At 38.2% G+C, this 18,077-nt stretch overlaps 1 protein-coding gene across 1 annotated transcript in view; it reads right to left on the reverse strand.

Moving 5' to 3' along the window:
• Nucleotides 1-940: 940 nt before the first annotated feature.
• Nucleotides 941-18,077, reverse strand: part of SCGN (secretagogin, EF-hand calcium binding protein) — a 40,599-nt gene continuing 23,462 nt past the window's right edge. Inside the window, exons 8-11 of the mRNA XM_004593083.3 lie at nt 13,186-13,231; nt 12,569-12,628; nt 3,911-3,979; nt 941-1,411 (exon numbers count right to left, since the gene is read on the reverse strand). Coding sequence (XP_004593140.2) covers nt 1,283-1,411; nt 3,911-3,979; nt 12,569-12,628; nt 13,186-13,231 — 304 coding nt within the window. The 3' untranslated portion in view covers nt 941-1,282. The remainder of the gene's footprint in view (nt 1,412-3,910; nt 3,980-12,568; nt 12,629-13,185; nt 13,232-18,077) is intronic.

Genomic DNA, 18,077 nt, shown 5'->3' on the forward strand with positions numbered 1-18,077 from the left:
AGCACATGGCATATCAATTTGCACCTAGCTCGGTATTATGTCTGGGGACTGCTGGATTTTTTTTTCTTTTTCTGCTTGTAACACACTCAGAGTGGCAGTATTGTTCAATATCACCACCCCAAGAAGGTCACACATGAGTCACAGTGGCCCGTGCTGGGCATGCAAGCAAGTTGGGGAAGACCCTAATAAGACAGTAGGGGGTCTTTTGCTGTTTGGATTCTAGGTTGTCTGGAGCTGCAGCTGGATACATGATTAGGTCAGGAGATGGATACTTGCCTAGGTAGGAGGAGTCTGTCCTGTGTCACTCAGACATTCAAGGAAAGTGGGGTCCACTCTATATCAGTTTTTCTGCTAATGTTCCAGAAGGAAGCATCCGTATGTGGAGACAGTGTTAGTTCCAGGAGTAAAGAAAGCACACCTACAAGCTGGAGCAGGAGCTTGCAGAGGCATCCATGAAAGGTGTCCAGGGGCCCAGAAAAAGTCTCACCACATCTCTCCAGAGGATGCTGTTGGAAGAGGAAGGGCTGGAGCAGGAACACATGCTGAGTAATGTGAGGAACATTTTCTATGATTTCCCTGTTCTTCTTACCTGGCTGCCTAGGTGAGTTCACCCAACACTAAAGCACAAAACCCAGTGCAGGGTAAGTTCTCAAAGGAAAAGAGCTTGTTGGTAACTTCTGCTTTCACACTGGAGTCATTCCTAGTGAAGGCGGCTGAGAATTCCTGGGCACCAGTACTGTCAGTTCCATTAGCCTTCATAATCCTTCTCCATCCCAATCCCAGGCAGATAGACAGATTATCTGTCAACATTTCGGGGGAAAGCACTGCAAAGGTCACAACACAAACAATGACCAGCACATCTGAGTTTTCATCTGCACATTTTATTTGCACTTGCAAATCTATTGGAAGAAGCTACAGAGCTGCTACAGATGCCCCTTTAGTACTCAGACTCAGTAAAAAGCCCACAAGGAGACACATAGGCTAGGTGGATGAAGCCATCCCCAACATGCTGGGAGGGACAAGGGCCAAGTCTTTAGGGGGACAGCAAAACTCAGAGTCAAGGGGAAACATTCCAGACACTTGGATGGGATGTGGGTCAGGAGAGAGGACTTTCACAGAGGCAGGACTGTATCAGGTCAGTAGGAAGAAAGCCCTAGAGGCCAACACTTGCCCAAGAAAAACAAGGCTGTGAGGAAATTTGACTATTGTGCCACCAGCAGCAAATACAGGTGCAATGGAAACACAGAAACAGTTCAGCAACAAAAGGCAAAACTATCTGAGGTTAGGAGTTGATTTTCAGCCCAAGACACAAAGCCAACTCAGATTTCTGGATTTTTCCATCCTTGTTCACATCACAGTGACGCAGGAGAATCTCCCGGAACTTATCAAGGTCCGGCCCGCTGATGCTGGGCTGAGGATGACAAAAACAGAATGTCAGTTAGGCCAGCTACTGGCAGTCCCACCTGGGAATACCTTCCGATGCTGCCCAAGCTAGGAACAGGGCCACCTTCCAAGGCTTCTGATTTGCATTTTTCATACAGAAAAAAAAGCTGAAGAGGGATCCAAATGTATCCAAGAAAGATTTATGCACAATGATATTTATTACAGAACAATTTCAATCTCACACACATAAAACAATTTAAACACATGGCAATCAAGAAATGTTTAGAGAAATTATGATCTAACAGCGGGTAAAATATTTTATAGTCATGAAATGACTATTACTGAGAAATAATTTTAACATAACTTCAAACATTTACAAAACATACTTAGCAGAGAACTCATCCACAGCACACTTATTATCACATAGAAATAATATTTCTGAGGTATCTTTTTCTATTTCCAGATTTCTCTATGATGTAAAATGTTTACAAATTAGAAAATGAAAACAAAAATATTCATAGAGCTAGCTCCTTGGAGGATCATGTGTCATCTTTTAGGTCAGGTATTTCTCCCACTTGCCAACAACCTTCCCTCCAACAACAGAGGAAAACACACAGGGATTTACCAGGGAAAAGAAAGAACTTTCTGGAATCTTAGGGTGGGACCACTCATCTCCTGAAAGAAACATCCAGGTCATCTCAATCTGTCCATATAATTGACTTCTAATGTGACTATTCACATTTCTACCTCATTAGAAGATGATGAATTGCTTTATTTTCTACTTTCTAGTTTACGTTCACATTCTTACATTGATTTCTTACTGTGGTGAGTGATTCATGGGCTCTTGAAAATTCTTGTGTAGAAATTATTGTATATAATTTTTCACTGGATTGTATGCTTAAAATAATGACAAGAAAGTGTCATGTCGAGTGCACTCATCATAAAAGAATAAACAAAACAAAAACAAAAAAAGGGACCTGGCATGATGGCTCAATGACTAACTCCTCAACTTGCAGCTACCAGGATCCCATATGAGATCACCAGTTCATGTCCCCACTGCTCTACTTCCCATCTAGCTTGCTGCTTATTGCCTGGGAAATCAGCAGAGGATAGCCCAAAGCCTTGAGACCCTGTACCCATGTTGGAGACCCAGAAGAAGCTCTTGGCTCCTAGTTTTGCATCAGCTCAGCTCTGGCCAATGAGGCCATTTGGGGAGTGAACCATACACAGAAGATCTTTCTGATTCTGCTTCTCTCTGTAAAGTTACCTTTCCAATAAAAATAAATAAATCTTTAAGAAAATAACAAGAGAAGATTTGGGGAAACCTTTGTAGGTGATGGATACAACTGTGGCTTTGATTGATATGATTTAATGACTGTATACTTATTTCCAAACACATCAAATTATGTGCATCTGAGAGATCTGGTAATGTCTGTGCTATCCCTCAACATCATAGTCTTGGTGCCCACTCCATAGGGAAGGTGTCAGGTATCAGACAGGTTTGCATAACTTGCCCACAGACACACAACCAACATCTACCAACAAATGTTATATTTGTCAGATTCCAAGACACATCATTTTATACTATCTCCTTTCCAAAATGTTTCCAACCTATTCTTTCAGTAGAAAAGGAAAAGAGAGAATAAAATGGGGCAACATAAGAGGAGGCTCAAGCACTGCCACCACAGCCACCCTCTGTAAGTATTGGTCTAAATTCTACATTTCTGGCAAATTCCAGTTCCAGCAAAGCTCCAGCCCAGGCCTACCCAGCTGCTTCTGAAACCCAGCACAGATGTGATGAGATGCCAGAAAGGTTCTTTAGCAATAATGACCCCTCAGTCCCAGGACAAGCTTTTTTTCAAAAGGCCTGAAATAAAACTTTCATTTTAGGGTCCAGTATGATGTCTCTGATGTACTGGAATTGTGTATGGATGCCAGTGTGTCCCAGCTAAATGCTCCATTTCCCATCAAACTCCCTGCCTATGGCCTGGGAAAGCAGCAAAGAATGGTCCAGAGCCTTGGAATCCTGCACCTGTGCAGGAGATATGGAAGATGCTTTTGGCTTCAAAACGGCTCAACTCTGGCCAGTGCAGCTACTTGAGGAGTGAACCAGATCTGTAAATCTACCTTTCCAATAATAAATAAATACATACGTATATTTTAAAAAAAAAAAAAACTTTAGTTTTGGTAAAAAAGGAAGAAGATATATGCAACTAACACTCATTCTGGCTGGCTATCCCCACTCAGTGATTTTGCAGACGATAGGGTCAAATAAGTGCCCTATAACTGATGGCACAAAAGACGCTTCTTCTGTAGTAGCTTCATGTCATTGAAACTCAATCATAAGAAAGCAAAGGAGATTTGTCAGGTTTCACAGAAACTGAAAGGTTATTAAATAGATCACATCCCTTGACTTTCTCTCTGGCATTAACTGGCAGCCTCACTGATTCCTACAAATAAACAAAAGAATCTATCAAATTGCTACCCCAGGCCATGTGGCTAATAACTCCCAGCTTCATGAAATTACCTGAACAAGCTCCATCATGTCTTTGACAAACCCATCCACTTCTGGGCCTTCCAGGGCTCCAGTCTTACTCTGAAAGATAAAAAGATCCAAACAGTCAAATACATTTTCGTAAGTCAAAAAGTTAGGCAAATGGACCAAATCAGAATCCTCTTAAAATCACAGGTTTAGAAACAGCGTGTTTCAATGTATGTTATTTATGCAGGATGTGAATCTTCAACATGAATTAAACAATTCATTGCAAATGAACTGAATTGAGAACAATGGTTTTGAGTTCCTTAGCACTTGCAAATACTGTTAATGTGATAGGCACCTGGTTTATTTGCTACCCAAATAACAGTTTTCTGTTTATATAAGTATTAGTTACACATCAAATTGATCTGAAAGAAAGATACAGTATGAGATTTTTTTGTATTATGATTTGTTGGATGACTTTAATTATTGAAACATAAACTTTCAGAGGTTTCAAGATGGCAGAATTGGTAGAGACATGCCAGTTTTGGCTTGAAAGTGTTAGTGAGTTGGGGGCAGACAAAGCTGAAACCCAAGCAACAAGTGCAAAGGACTTGGTGGCAAAGAAGTCACAGATGAGGGGCGGGTGGGGGGAAAGCATTATGCAATAGGTCTGAGTCCTAGCAAGTAACTGACCACCAGGCTTCTCCAGCAGAAAGATGGGAGAGGCAGCCTCCCTGTTGGTGGAGGAGGGATGTTCTCCAACGGTAAAATTACAGAATTGGCTGATCTTGAAAAAAAAAAAAGTCCTCATGGATGAAATTGCAGGTGAAGCACTCACCCATTGCCCCTGTGGAGTGGCTGGACTCACGGGCAACGGGCATTATTTTGGTGGAAGCTCAATTCCAGTGGTAGAGTCTCCACATAGGGACCGGAAAGCTCCCTGAGACAGCTGAGTCCTGGGAGTATCCCTAGCGTGGCTTGGTTACAACCCCGCCCTCCCACAAGGCAACCGCCTAACCCTATACTACAAATACATTTCACTGGTTATGTCAGGAAATAGGTCTTTGGTCCACAATGACTTAAGAAACTGTACCAGAAACCAACAAGGAGCAAGCAGAACACTCCCTGAGCACAGAGAAACTCCTCCCCAGGTCAGAGGAGAAAGGAGCTAAAGTGGAGAAGTCATAAAAAGCAGACACAGAAGTAAGTCTTCTCTGCATGGCCAGAGCAGCACAGCTCCTGCTCAAAATGAGGGTCAAAATCCATTAAAACCCTGTGTCTATACGACAGGGTATAGTGGTTAGCTCGATTCCGAGCACACACAGATTTACACAGATCTTCTATGTGGCACTTGTGCTGCCTGAGTGGAGATTACAGTTACTGAGGTATAATCTGAGTTGTCAATCAACATTAAAGAACTGGGCAAAATGGACTTGGGATAATTCACGAAAGACACCCATTGTGAGACTGGAGGGGAGGGGAGGGAAGTTGGGGGAGGGGAAAGGGAGACCCCCCCAACGCCAATTAAACTGTATTAAAAAAAAAAACAATAGAAAAAGAAAATGTGACTCAGTTAAAGAAACCCAAGGGCGGGTATCTGTCCCAATGATTAGGAAATACAAAATACATGATCTCTTGTCAAAGCGCCTGGGACGGATTCTAGACTCTAGCTTCTAATTCCAGCTTCCTTATGATGCGTATCCTGAGCAGCACCAGATGATAGCACAAGCGCCTGCCTCCCACATGGAGGACCTATGCCGAGTTCCCAAGTCTTGGCTTTAGCCCAATACTGGCTATTGCAGGAATTTAGGAAATGAGCCAGCAGAGGGAAGAGGACCCTCTTCCCCTTTATCTCTCTAACAATTTAAATGCATCTAATAAATACAATCATTAAAATCCCAGAATGTTAATCTTGTTCATAACAATTACATTTTTGGTGCTCTGTGTATTAGTTGTCACAAATCAGGGAAAACATGATATTTTTTGTGGGAGTGACTTTTTTCACTAAGCATAATTGTTTCCATTGTATCCATTTATTTTCTTCTACTTGCTGTATGTTGATATTTTTACCTTTGGAGTATTAAGCTCATGATAGTGAAGTGAAATGAGAAATGAAATGCAATTCTTTGTGGCCAAATGGGCCAAACTGGAAACCATAATGCTAAGGGAAATGAACCAATCCCAAAAGGTTAGATACCACATGTTTGCCTTAATTTAAGATGATATGATGTTAAGCATAACACGTTATGTTATGGATATTATGTCATATGTAGTATATAAACTGAAATGAACTGTGAATGGAGGGTCACAGAAAGTGGTTAAGAAATCGCATTTATTTTTAACATGTTGACTGCTCAATATCATGTCAATTAATTCCATAACGATGTTAATTGTTGCAGATGGTATATTAGTGCTTTTATTTGACCAGGATGATACTCTGCTGTCTCTGCCCTCAGACCAGAGAGGGTCTACCCAATAAGTAGTTGGACTTGACTGGACTATAAGATGTTGGACTCTATACTTGGCATATACTTGCAAAGAGGGAATTTCAACTGAACTTGAACTATGGTTATGCAGCGGGGTGGAGGAACCCACCATGGGGGGAAGGTAAGGGGAGAATCCCAGATTTTATGTAATTACAACATAATGTAATTAGTGAATAAATTTAATAAAAAAAAAAAGAAAAAAATTAGATAGAAAATGGAGATAAACAGAAGAAGGGGATATGCTTCTAAATGTGGAATATGTGAATGTGCTTCTAATTGTGTAATACATTATTTTTATTCACTACATAAATAAATAAAGCTAATAAATTTTAACTAATAAAAAAAGAAAGAACTGGGAAGAGGTTGTGTTCACAATGCTAGCCATGATCACTGTCTTGCCAGTGAAGACAAGAGAAGTGAAGACACCCAGCCAAGGTGTCACCCTGGACTCTCACCTGACACTTGAACACCAACTAGAGAATACAGCCCACTCCCAGCACACACCCCGGATATTCATGAAGAATCAGATAGACCTTTAAACCATGGGACACAGTTCAAAGATAAACTATATTTAAGGGGAAAACCCACAAATCTATGAAGAGATTGGAATGCTGAAGAAAAATTAAACTGAAGTATTGCAAATCAAGGATACAATAAGCCAAATGAAGAATATAATGGAAAGCCTTAACAGAGAAGATTAGGCAAAAGAATCTCTGAATTAGAAGATTAAAGAAAGAAGGTTAAAGAACACAAAAAATAAGAGGAACAACCACCATAATCAAATAACACAAAGCTAAAGAACTCCCAGTAAATCCACAAAGCCAATCTAAAGCAAACAACAAAAAAATCTATATTAAAATGATAACACCATGTCACTACCTTTCAATAATTACTCTGAAAGCAAATGGACTAAACTCTCAAATCAGACAGGATTAAGAAAAAACAATACCCATCTATCTGCTGTCTACAAGAAACACATCTTACCAACAAAGATAGACACAGATTGAAAGTGAAAGAATATAAAAAGATACTCCATGACAATACAAAGGAAAAATGAGTAGGTGTAGCCATTTTAATATCAGACAAACTAGACCTTAAGTCACACACACACACACAAAAAAATTGAAAGAGAGACAAAGAAGACCATTACATAATGATCAATGGATTGATTTAACAGTAAATGACCACAGTCAATGTACATGCACCCAATGCTAGGTAACCTAGATATTTAAAAGAACTGTTATTGTGTCTGAAGAGTACAGTAATAATGGGGGATCTCAACACTCCACTCTTACCAATGGACAGATACACTAGGCATAAACTCAGCAAAGAAACAACACAGCTAACCTATACCATGGATCGAATGGACTTAATTGACATGAACAGACTATTTCATCCCACAGATGCAGAATACACATTCTTTCACCAATGCATGGAATTCTTTCCAGGATAGACAACATTACTGGCTACAAATCAACCCTGAGCAAATTCAAAATAATTAAAATCATACGATGCATCTTTTCTAACCACCAGGGAGTGTTGCTGGAACCCAACAACTCAAGAAATTACAGAAAATATGAAAACACCTGGAGACCAAACAATATGCTCCTATGAACAGTGGGTCATAGGAGAAATCAAAAAGGAAATAAATTCCTGAAAACAGATGAAGATAATAACACAATGTATCAAAAAAAATATGAGATGCAGCAAACCAGTGCTAAGACTAAGGTTCACAGCAATCATTGCTTACATCGAGAAATTAGAAAGGCATCAAATAAAACCCCAAAAGAGTAGAAATAAATAATTAAAATAAACAAAGTGGAAACAAAAAATATGTAAGATCAATGAATTGAGCTTTTTGTTGAAAAAAATAACAAAATTGATATCCCATTGGCCCAGTAAAATCAGAGATGAAAAGGGAAATAGAACAATGATATCACAAATCCACAAATAGTCTTCATGAATTACTGTAGTAATTGTAAACAAATACATACCAATAGTTGGAAAGTCTAGAAGAAATGGGCAGATTTCTGGCATATACAATCTACCAAGACTGAATAGTGAGGACACTGAAAACCTAAATAGATCCATAATGGGAAAGAGACTGAATTAGTGATACTCCTCTTACAAAAGTTCAGGATCAGACAGCTTCACTGACGAATTCTACCAAACCTTCCAAGAAGAACTAATTCTAATCCTCCAAAATCTATTTAAGATAAATGAAACCATTATCGCCTTAATTCCAAGACCAGACAAAGATAAAACAAAGAAAGAGAATTACAGAGCCATACAGCTGATGAATATAGATATAAAAATCTTCAACAAAATACTAGGTAATAAAATCTCAGAGCACATCAGAAAGACCATGTACTCAGAGCAGGTGGAATTTATCCCTAGTATTTAGGGATGTTTCAACACATGCATTTCAATAAATGAAAGTATTTGATAAATACTCAACATCCCTTCATGCTACAAATCTTAAGCAAATTGCGCATAAAATGATCATTCCTTTACACAGTCAAGGTAATACACGAAATTTCCAATGCCAGCATCTTCTTGAATGTTCCACTGTGATCTGGAACCAGACATGGGTATCCACTCTCACCACTGCTAGGTCGTTAGTCTTGGAAGCTCTAGCCAGAGCTATTAAGAAAGAAAAAGAAACCAAAGGGATACAAACTGAAAAGGAGGAAATCAAAACTCTCCCTGTTTGCAAATGACTTGATTCTCTACAGGGAAACCAAAATACTTAATTAAAGGACTATTAGAACTCATAAGAGAGTTTGACAAGGGTGCAGGATACAAAATCAACACAAATATCAATGACCTTTGTCTACACAAATAATTTCATGGCTGAGAAATAATATATTAGATCAGTCTTGTTTTCAATATTGGCAAAAAAACTTAAATATAAACTATGAATAATCATTACAAAGAAAACTATAAAACTTTAAAGAAAGAAATAGGAAAAAATCAAAACATGGAAAAATCTGTCATACATGTCCATATTATCAAAAATCTTTTATAGATTCAATGTGATTTCAAATTATCTATTATATTCTTCTCAAATCTGTAAAAAAAATGCAAATTTCGTATGGAAACACCACAGACCCCAAACAGCTAAAGCAATCATAAACAACAAAAATAAAGCTGGAGTTATCACAATACTAGACTGCAAGACATACTACAGAGCAGTATTATCAAAACAGCCAGGTACTGGCATAAAAAGAAATGAGTATCAATGAAACAGAATATAAAACCCGGAAATTAGCCCACACATCTATAGCCAACTTGTTTTTGATAAAAAAACCAAAATCAAGCCAGAGAGAAAGCACTGTCTCTTCAATAAATGATGCTGGGAAAATTGGATGCACACAGAAGCAATAAAACAAACCCTACCTTTCATATTATGCAAAAGTGAACTCTAAATGCATTAAGTGTCTAAACCTATAATCTGACAATTTCAGAGTTCTAGAGGAAATCTTGGGGATTCCCGTAAGAGCAGAAAGCAAAGATTTCTTAGAAAAGATCCCAAACACATAGGTAATTAAAGCAAAAATAAGCAAACGGGATCACGTCAAGCTAAGCAGCTTCTGAGCTGCAAGGGAAATGGTTAATAACATGAAGAGGCGGCCAACAGAATGAGAGAAAACATATACAAATTGTACAACAGACAGGAGACTAATAATTGGGATTTACAAAGAACTCCAGAAACTCAACAGCAAAATAAACAATCCAGGTAAGAAATGAGCAATGGATATGAACAGATATTTTTCAAAAGATGAAATTTAAGAGGCTAATAAACATGAAAAAATGCTTACGTTTTCCTAACCTTCTAAATATATGGCATGAAAAATGTCAATGCCAATAATTATTTTTTCAATATAGTTGATGAAAAACAGAGACTTCAATTCAACTATATTGCATGAGTATAACAGAATTATGCTTGTGTTTGTAAACAAGACCTTTTTTCTGCCCATTTTATAGCGTGTGCAAATAGGAATGTTCATAAGGGATAATACATATTAAACTATTTCGGAATATGTTTCGAACATTGAGCTAAGCTGATACTTTCAGCACCAGCATCCCATGTCAGAATGCTGATTCAAGTTCTAGCAACTCCACTTCTAATCAAGCTTCTGACTGATGCACTGGAAAAGCAATGGACAATGGCTCAGGTACTTGGGCCTAGTCCACCCTGGCTCTTGTAGACATTTGAGGAGTAAAACAGCTAATGAAAGAACTCACTCTCTTTCTCTCTGTGCCTTTAAGATAAATAAATTCGACTTTCGTGAAAACAAGATATTTCATGTTTCTGTTGAAAGTTCCAGGTATGGCAACTCATGCCTTCTCTTCTGCTTTCTTTTTTTTAATTATTTTTTTTGAAAGATTTATTCATTTTATTACAGCCAGATATACAGAGAGGAGGAGAGACAGAGAGGAATATCTTCCGTCCGATGATTCACTCCCCAAGTGAGCCGCAACAGCCGGTGCTGTGCCGATCCGAAGCCAGGAACTAGCCAGGTCTCCCTCGCGGGTGCAGTGTCCCGATGCATTGGGCTGTCCTCGACTGCTTTCCCAGGCCACAAGCAGAGAGCTGGATGGGAAGTGGAGCTGCCGGGATTAGAACCGGCGCCCATATGGGATCCCGGGGCTTTCAAGGTGAGCACTTTAGCCGCTAGGCCACGCCGCCGGGCACTTTAATTATTTTTTTAAGATTTATTTATTTTTATTGCAAAGGCAGATATACAGAGAGAAGGAGAAACAGAGAGGAAGATCTTCCGCCCAATGATTCACTCCCCAAGTGACCACAACGACCGGTGCTGAGCTGATCCGAAGCCAGAAGCCAGGAGCTCTTCCAGGTCTCCCACATGGATGCAGGGTTCCAAGGCCTTGGGCCGTCCTCAATTGCTTTCCCAGGCCATAGCAGGGAGCTGGATGGGAAGCAGTGCCGCCGGGATTAGAATCGGCTACCATATGGGTTCCTGGCACGTTCAAGGCGAGGACTTAAACCACTACTCCACCGTGCTGGGCCCTTCCTCTGCTTTCTTGATTTTGAACCTTCAGTATAACATCCTTTAAAGTCCACTGGTACATTTACTTACGTGGCATTTGTTATATGCCAGGCACTCTATCTCATAATAGCCCCATGAGAACGGTGTTGTTATTACTAGCTCTAATTTTATTTGTGAGAACAGGGAGGTGACAGAACCTTCCCAAGGTCACACTGCCAATAAGTCAAGCTTCACACTCCAGCAGCTGGTCATAGAGACCACATACTTAACCGTAAACTGGGCTGCCTCTCCCAAGCAAACTCCTCTGTTCAGAACTTGACACATAGATATCCAATCTGATTACTTCTGGGGAGAGAGCTCTTAGAACCTTTCCCAGTGTCCTGCTTTTTTTTTTTCTTACTTTATCCTATCTTATCCTCAAGGAATTCAATCTGTTTATTACACTATGCTTTAGAAGTATTCTTTTCTTCCCTTGGCTGCATAATTGGTCCCATGGAAAAAACACAGGTTTATGATAAATAGCTATGACCTTACCCCTATTTTGGGGAGTTGTATTTAGAGATTTTTGTAATTTTACAGATGAACTTTAAATCCTGCAAGTGGGAGGAACCTTGCCTTATTATTGATTCAAGGACAAAAATAATACAATTTTAGGGGCCCGGCAGCGTGGCCTAGTGGCTAAAGTCCTCACCTTGAACCCGCCGTGATCCCATATGGGCGCCGGTTCTAATCCTAGCAGCTCCACTTCCCATCCAGCTCCCTGCTTGTGGCCTGGGAAAGCAGTTGAGGACGGCCCAATGCATTGGAACCCTGCACCCGCGAGGGAGACCCGGAAGAGGTTTCAGGTTCCCGGCTTCGGATCGGCGCGCATCGGCCCGTTTGGGGAGTGAATCATCGGACAGAAGATATTCCTCTCTGTCTCTCCTCCTCTCTGTATATCTGCCTTTCCAATAAAAATAAATAAATCTTTAAAAAATAATAATAATACAATTTTATTCTCTTCTCAACCATAAATACTTCTTTTGATCATTTTTACTTACCTCTTATAAATCACATTAAAAATCTAAGAATGTTCTGAACTAGCAACACTCATGTAGGATTGCTATGCATCACAGGAGGTCGTGGTCTCTGGATACACTGTCACATGTGGCTAAGCCAGCTTCCTTCCTAATGGTGGCCAGCACAACATGAAGAGACATACTTACAACATCATAGTGGGCAAAGATTTTCTCAAAGTCTCTCTTCCTTTCTTCAGTAGAACAGGCCTGTGTAGAGAAAATGTATCAGTCCAGCAATGTGAAACTTTAGTGGAACAACTTTAAGCCAATGACCCTTACAATCCCATGATTTCTGTTTGAGTCTATCATTTTCTAAATAAGTTAAAATATCAAACAAACAGATCCTGGCACGTCAGCCTAGTGGCTAAAGTCCTTGCCTTGCTTGTGCCGGGATTCCATAAGGATGCTGGTTCGTGTCCTGGCAGCCCCACTTCCCATCCAGCTCCCTGCTTGTGGCCTGGGAAAGCAGTGGAGGACGGCCCAAGGCCTTGGGACCCTGCACCCACATGGTAGACTAGAAGAAGCTCCTGGCTTCTGGCTTCAGATCAGCTCAGCTCCGGCCGTTGTGGCCACTTGGAGAATGAACCAGCAGACAGATCTTTCTCTTTCTTTCTCTACTCCTCTCTGTATATCTGACTTTCCAATAAAAATAAATGCATCTTTAAAATAAAAAATAAGACAAAGAGCTATCTTCCTTTCTTCCTTTCAAATACATAAAGAAAAACAAATGACTTAAATGCTTGTTGAGATAGAGCACAACTTACATCCATTTTAAATTGCAGAAGGAAGTTTTCCTGAAGAGCCAGAATCCTAAATGAGGGGAAAAAATTGACATGATGATCTGTGAGGTTTAAATTATAAAGCTCCAGTGTGGGGGAGAATGAGTGATTGCCGTTCATCCTACAGAACACGATGGGTACATAAAAGATAAGAATTCCTACATCCAATAAACAAAGAAAGAAATTAATTGGGAGTGATTTTCCTATGGATTACTGGTCGGGAATGGCAGAGCATGGGCTGTTGAAAATTCTTTACTCCATGAAAACAACAAGAAAACTAGAAAGAATGGTTAGAGTGGCTTTTGTAGAAATTTGAAGAGAAATTAAAGTCAGTGGCCTCAGGAGTACTTATTCTGAAAAAAGAAAAACAGATAAATTCTAAACCTTAGTGAGAACAGCAGATGTTGGGAAATGCTTCTTGGCACAGCACACACATGAGAAAGATAAAATTTCACCCCTTTCCCGTAGGAAAATCATGGGCTCACCATTGAGCTAGCAGAGACTTGCATTTCCATTGACTTTATAGAACTCATTCAGAGAAATCATTGAACAGCAATGGTGTCAAAAGCAACAAACTTGCCCTATAAGAAATATTGAAGATTGTTCTAGGTTGAAATGAAAGGAGACCAGACAGTAACTTAAACATAAATGAAGAAATAAATAGCACCAGTAGAGATAACTAACAAGCATATACAAAGTACAGCAAACAATTGGCTTTTATTTGTATGTGTTTGGCTGATGAAAGGTAACTTCACAAAGTAATAGCTAAAAATCAATGTTGAGCAAACAAAACATAAAGATGTAATTCTAGCAACATGAAGGAGTGAGGAAGGATTTGAACTTTATAGAAGTAAGGTTCAGGTACAATGCTAAAATTAAGTTGATACCAAAATTATATTGCTCTCATTAAGATGCTAAATGTAATTCTCTGAAATAGCATACTAGGAAACACTTAACATAAAGGAGGAAGATAATGGGAGAATAGAAAAAATTCAAAATCAGCAATCTGGTCCTACAATTTATGTGAAAACATTAAGGACACAGAATAGTCTAAACACTCCTGAAAAGAACAAGAAACTTTTGATTTCAAAACTACACATCTTCAGTAATCCAGACAGAATCACATTGGCTTAAGAACAGCCATGTAGATAAATGGAGTAGACTTGATCCATAAATAAACTCACCCAGTATGGTCACTAACCATTGACAAGACAGCCAAGACATTTAATGAGTAAAGCATAGCTTTTTGAAGAAATCGTACTGGGACAAAAGGTATCTATATCAAAAGAATGAAATTGGACCCCTATCTATAAACATATAAACAATTCAGCATATGAACAAATCAACCCACAATGGATCAAAAACCAAGACACAAAACAAAAACTACAGAATTTTTAGATGAATTCACAGGAATAAGTCTTCATGAGCTTAGATTTCAGCAATGGCTTTGTAGTTACGACATGCAAAACAAAAACCACGTATCTAAGTTAAGTGATATATATAATTATATATATTATATAATATTATACAATTATAATATACAAGATATAATATTATATAACATAATATAGAACATATTATAATTATGTGTATAGTACATATAAAATATTATATAATTATGTACATATAATTCTATATATAATTGTGTGTATATGTATTATATTATATATAATTATATGTAATTATATATAAGTGATATCTATATAATTATATATAATGATATTATATTATTGTATAATATTAATATTATGATATGATGTTATGCTATAATTATATATATAATTATATAGATATCATACAGATAAGTTAGAATTTATGAAAATTAAAAAATTGTAATTTCCAAAGGAAACCCTCTAACCTGAAAACATAATGCACACAATGGAAAAAAAATTCTGGATTCAATATATGATAGGAATCTAGTATCCAGAATATAGAAAGAATTCCTGTAATTCAACAATAAAATGATCTAAGTAATCTAATTTTTAATGGGCAAAGATTCTGAATAGGCAATTCTCTGAAGAAGACAAATTGTCAGTAGACATATGGAAATAAGTTCAAAATCATTAACTATTATGGAAACATAAATAAACCTATAATGAGATATTAGCTCATATCTTCTGTGATGCAAACAGCAGCAAGTGTTGACTAGATCATGGAGAAATTGGAGCCGTTGGACATTGCTGGTTGATACATAGTATAGTCCAAACACTTTGGAAAATAAATTGAGAGTTCCTCAGAAAACTAAACATAGAGATTACCATATGAACCAAAGCCTCCATTCCTAAGTACATTTTTTTAAAAATCAAGACATGTACACACAGAAATATGTATAGAGATGTCTAGAGCAGCATTATTCATAATACCTAAAAATGTAAATAATCCAGGTGGACATCAATTGATGAATGGACAAAATGTGACATATATTTGTATGACAGAACATTATTCAGCCATGAAAAGAAAATATGGATCATTCTATAACATCAATGAACCTAAAAAACATTATGCAAAGCAAAATAAAACAAAGCAAAATAAAAAATAAAAAGCATATGTTGTCTGATTCCATTTGTTTTAAGTGGCCAGCACAGGCAAATCCACAGATCTAGACAGTAGATTAAGGGTTTGTAAGAGACAGGGTTGGGGAGTAGTTGCTAATGATACAGTATCTTTCTGGTATATTGAGATATTCTTAGACTTAGTGGTATACACTGAACAACCTTATGAATGTACTAAAACTAAACTGTAGAGTTCAAATGGGTAAATGTTATTATACATAATAACATTTCAATAAAATGAATCTCACTTTAAAAAGCAAACACATTTCTGTTTCCTTTAATCTTATCTTTTTTGCTTTAATGAGATACAATCAGTTTCAAAACAATAAGCATTGGTTTCATCCTGTATTCACAGTCATGGATATATATAAAGAAAAGGAGGGGAAAATGTATAACAATACTCTTTGGAAATTTTTGCTCCACTGAAGGCACAGGGCAGAGAACTAATTTGAGCCAGTTGGAAGACTGAGTATCTGGAGTCTGCATCTGTGTGGTCTTCTACAGTTTAAACCCATGTTGCCAGTGAGAACACACACTTGAGAAGGACCTGTATGTGGAGGAATTGGTCTGCATTTCAGAGATGGAAATAGAGGGGGAAACTCCCTGAATGTGAATGTTTCAAGATCTTGTTTCTCAGTAGTTTCCTAGTACTGCTATAGCAAATGGCCGTAAACATGGGAGTTTAAAACACTGCAGTAACTTACCTACTAGAAATGAATGCATGAAATGGACCAACTTTTGACAGGGGTATGTTCCTTCTGGAAGCTTTAGGGGAGAATTGCCACCCCACCAACCACAACCTTTCCTGCCAATAGAGGATACCACACTTTTTGGGATCATGACTCCCAATTCCATGTTCAAGACTAACATATCGTTTTCAGATCTCTCTGACTCAGACACTTTTCTACATTTAAATAGCCCTTGTTACTAAATTAGGCCCACTGAATGATGCAAAATAAAATCTTAAGGTCTGTTGATTAGTGACCTAAATTCTATCTGCAATTTTAATTCATCATAGTCATGAAGTGTAAAATATTCACTGATTCCAGGTATTTATTCCGCAAGCATCTTTATTCTACCTATCACAGTTGTCATGATGAAACTGGTTTTGACATCATGCATTGTTTCATTGCCTTGCATTTGTTTAATTCCACTTAAACTGCATTAGTCCATAACTGCTCATTGAGCCCTCTTGTACAAAGCATTCCACTGTGTGGGAAGTTACTCAAGAGATTAATGTGCAGTCCTTATCCTGGAATCAAAGCAGTTCTTATCCTAGAATCAAAGCAGTGCTGCCTCTATAGGACATTTGGATGCATGCCTGGTACATTTTGGTTATCATGGTAAGAAATCGGGCACAACCAGCAATTTGTAAGGCAGGCCAGGAATGAGAGCTGTTCTGCATCACACAAAAATTTCCACAGCATGAATAGTTGCCACATGTTCTGCTTATTTACACAACAACTCACAATGTTTTTGTTAAGCATACATAATCTACTAATTATTTAAACTTTCCATATGATGTACTGAATTGCATTGACAGATGAATATACTTCACTTTCATTCAGAATTCTACCAATTCTACTTTATAAAATCATACCAAAAACAAGAACATAAGTCATCAAAAGACCAGCCTTGGATAAGCCAGCATCTGAGCTTCCATATTCATGGTAAGTCCTCACCAGCAATTAGCAACTGATTGTTTCATTATGCTTTTGCTATGATTGTATGCATGCACATAAATATTATTTAAACTGCAGAAATAGCTCAAACTGGTGCTCCTCTGTTAACAGCAGGCAGAGTGGGCTCTCCTAGCAAATTAAGATCTGCTTGTTCTGAACTGTATATAACTAAGAGTGCATGGAACAAGACGGCACTGGGCTACCAGACTAGAAATGAAAGTTGGAGTGCACCCCAGGTGACTGGAGGATTACCAGACAAGATTTAGCTTAATATCTGGAAAACTACAATTTGGACACATACTATTCCTGTCTGATTCCAACTGAGTTGGAACAATCCCACAGGTTAAACTACTTATCACTGTGAGTTGGAGGGGCTTGGAGAAATCACGTTTAATTATTGGCAGAGATTATAATACAGATGATTGCTCTCTTGCCAACAGACACAGCAGAGCCCAAACTGCAGTAGACATGCAAAAAGAAGCTAGCCTTTAATCTCAAAATACACACAGAACTAATGTTTCCTTCCCAGGTAATCACAGAAACCAAGAAAAGACCACAACTCAAACACCAGAGGTCCTTTGGAAGTAAGGGATCCATTGACTAGAAATATCCATTGCTAAATCTAAATATAATTAGCCAGAAT

This window comes from Ochotona princeps, chromosome 1 (assembly GCF_030435755.1).
Source record: "Ochotona princeps isolate mOchPri1 chromosome 1, mOchPri1.hap1, whole genome shotgun sequence".
NCBI classification, from domain to species: Eukaryota; Metazoa; Chordata; class Mammalia; order Lagomorpha; family Ochotonidae; genus Ochotona; species Ochotona princeps.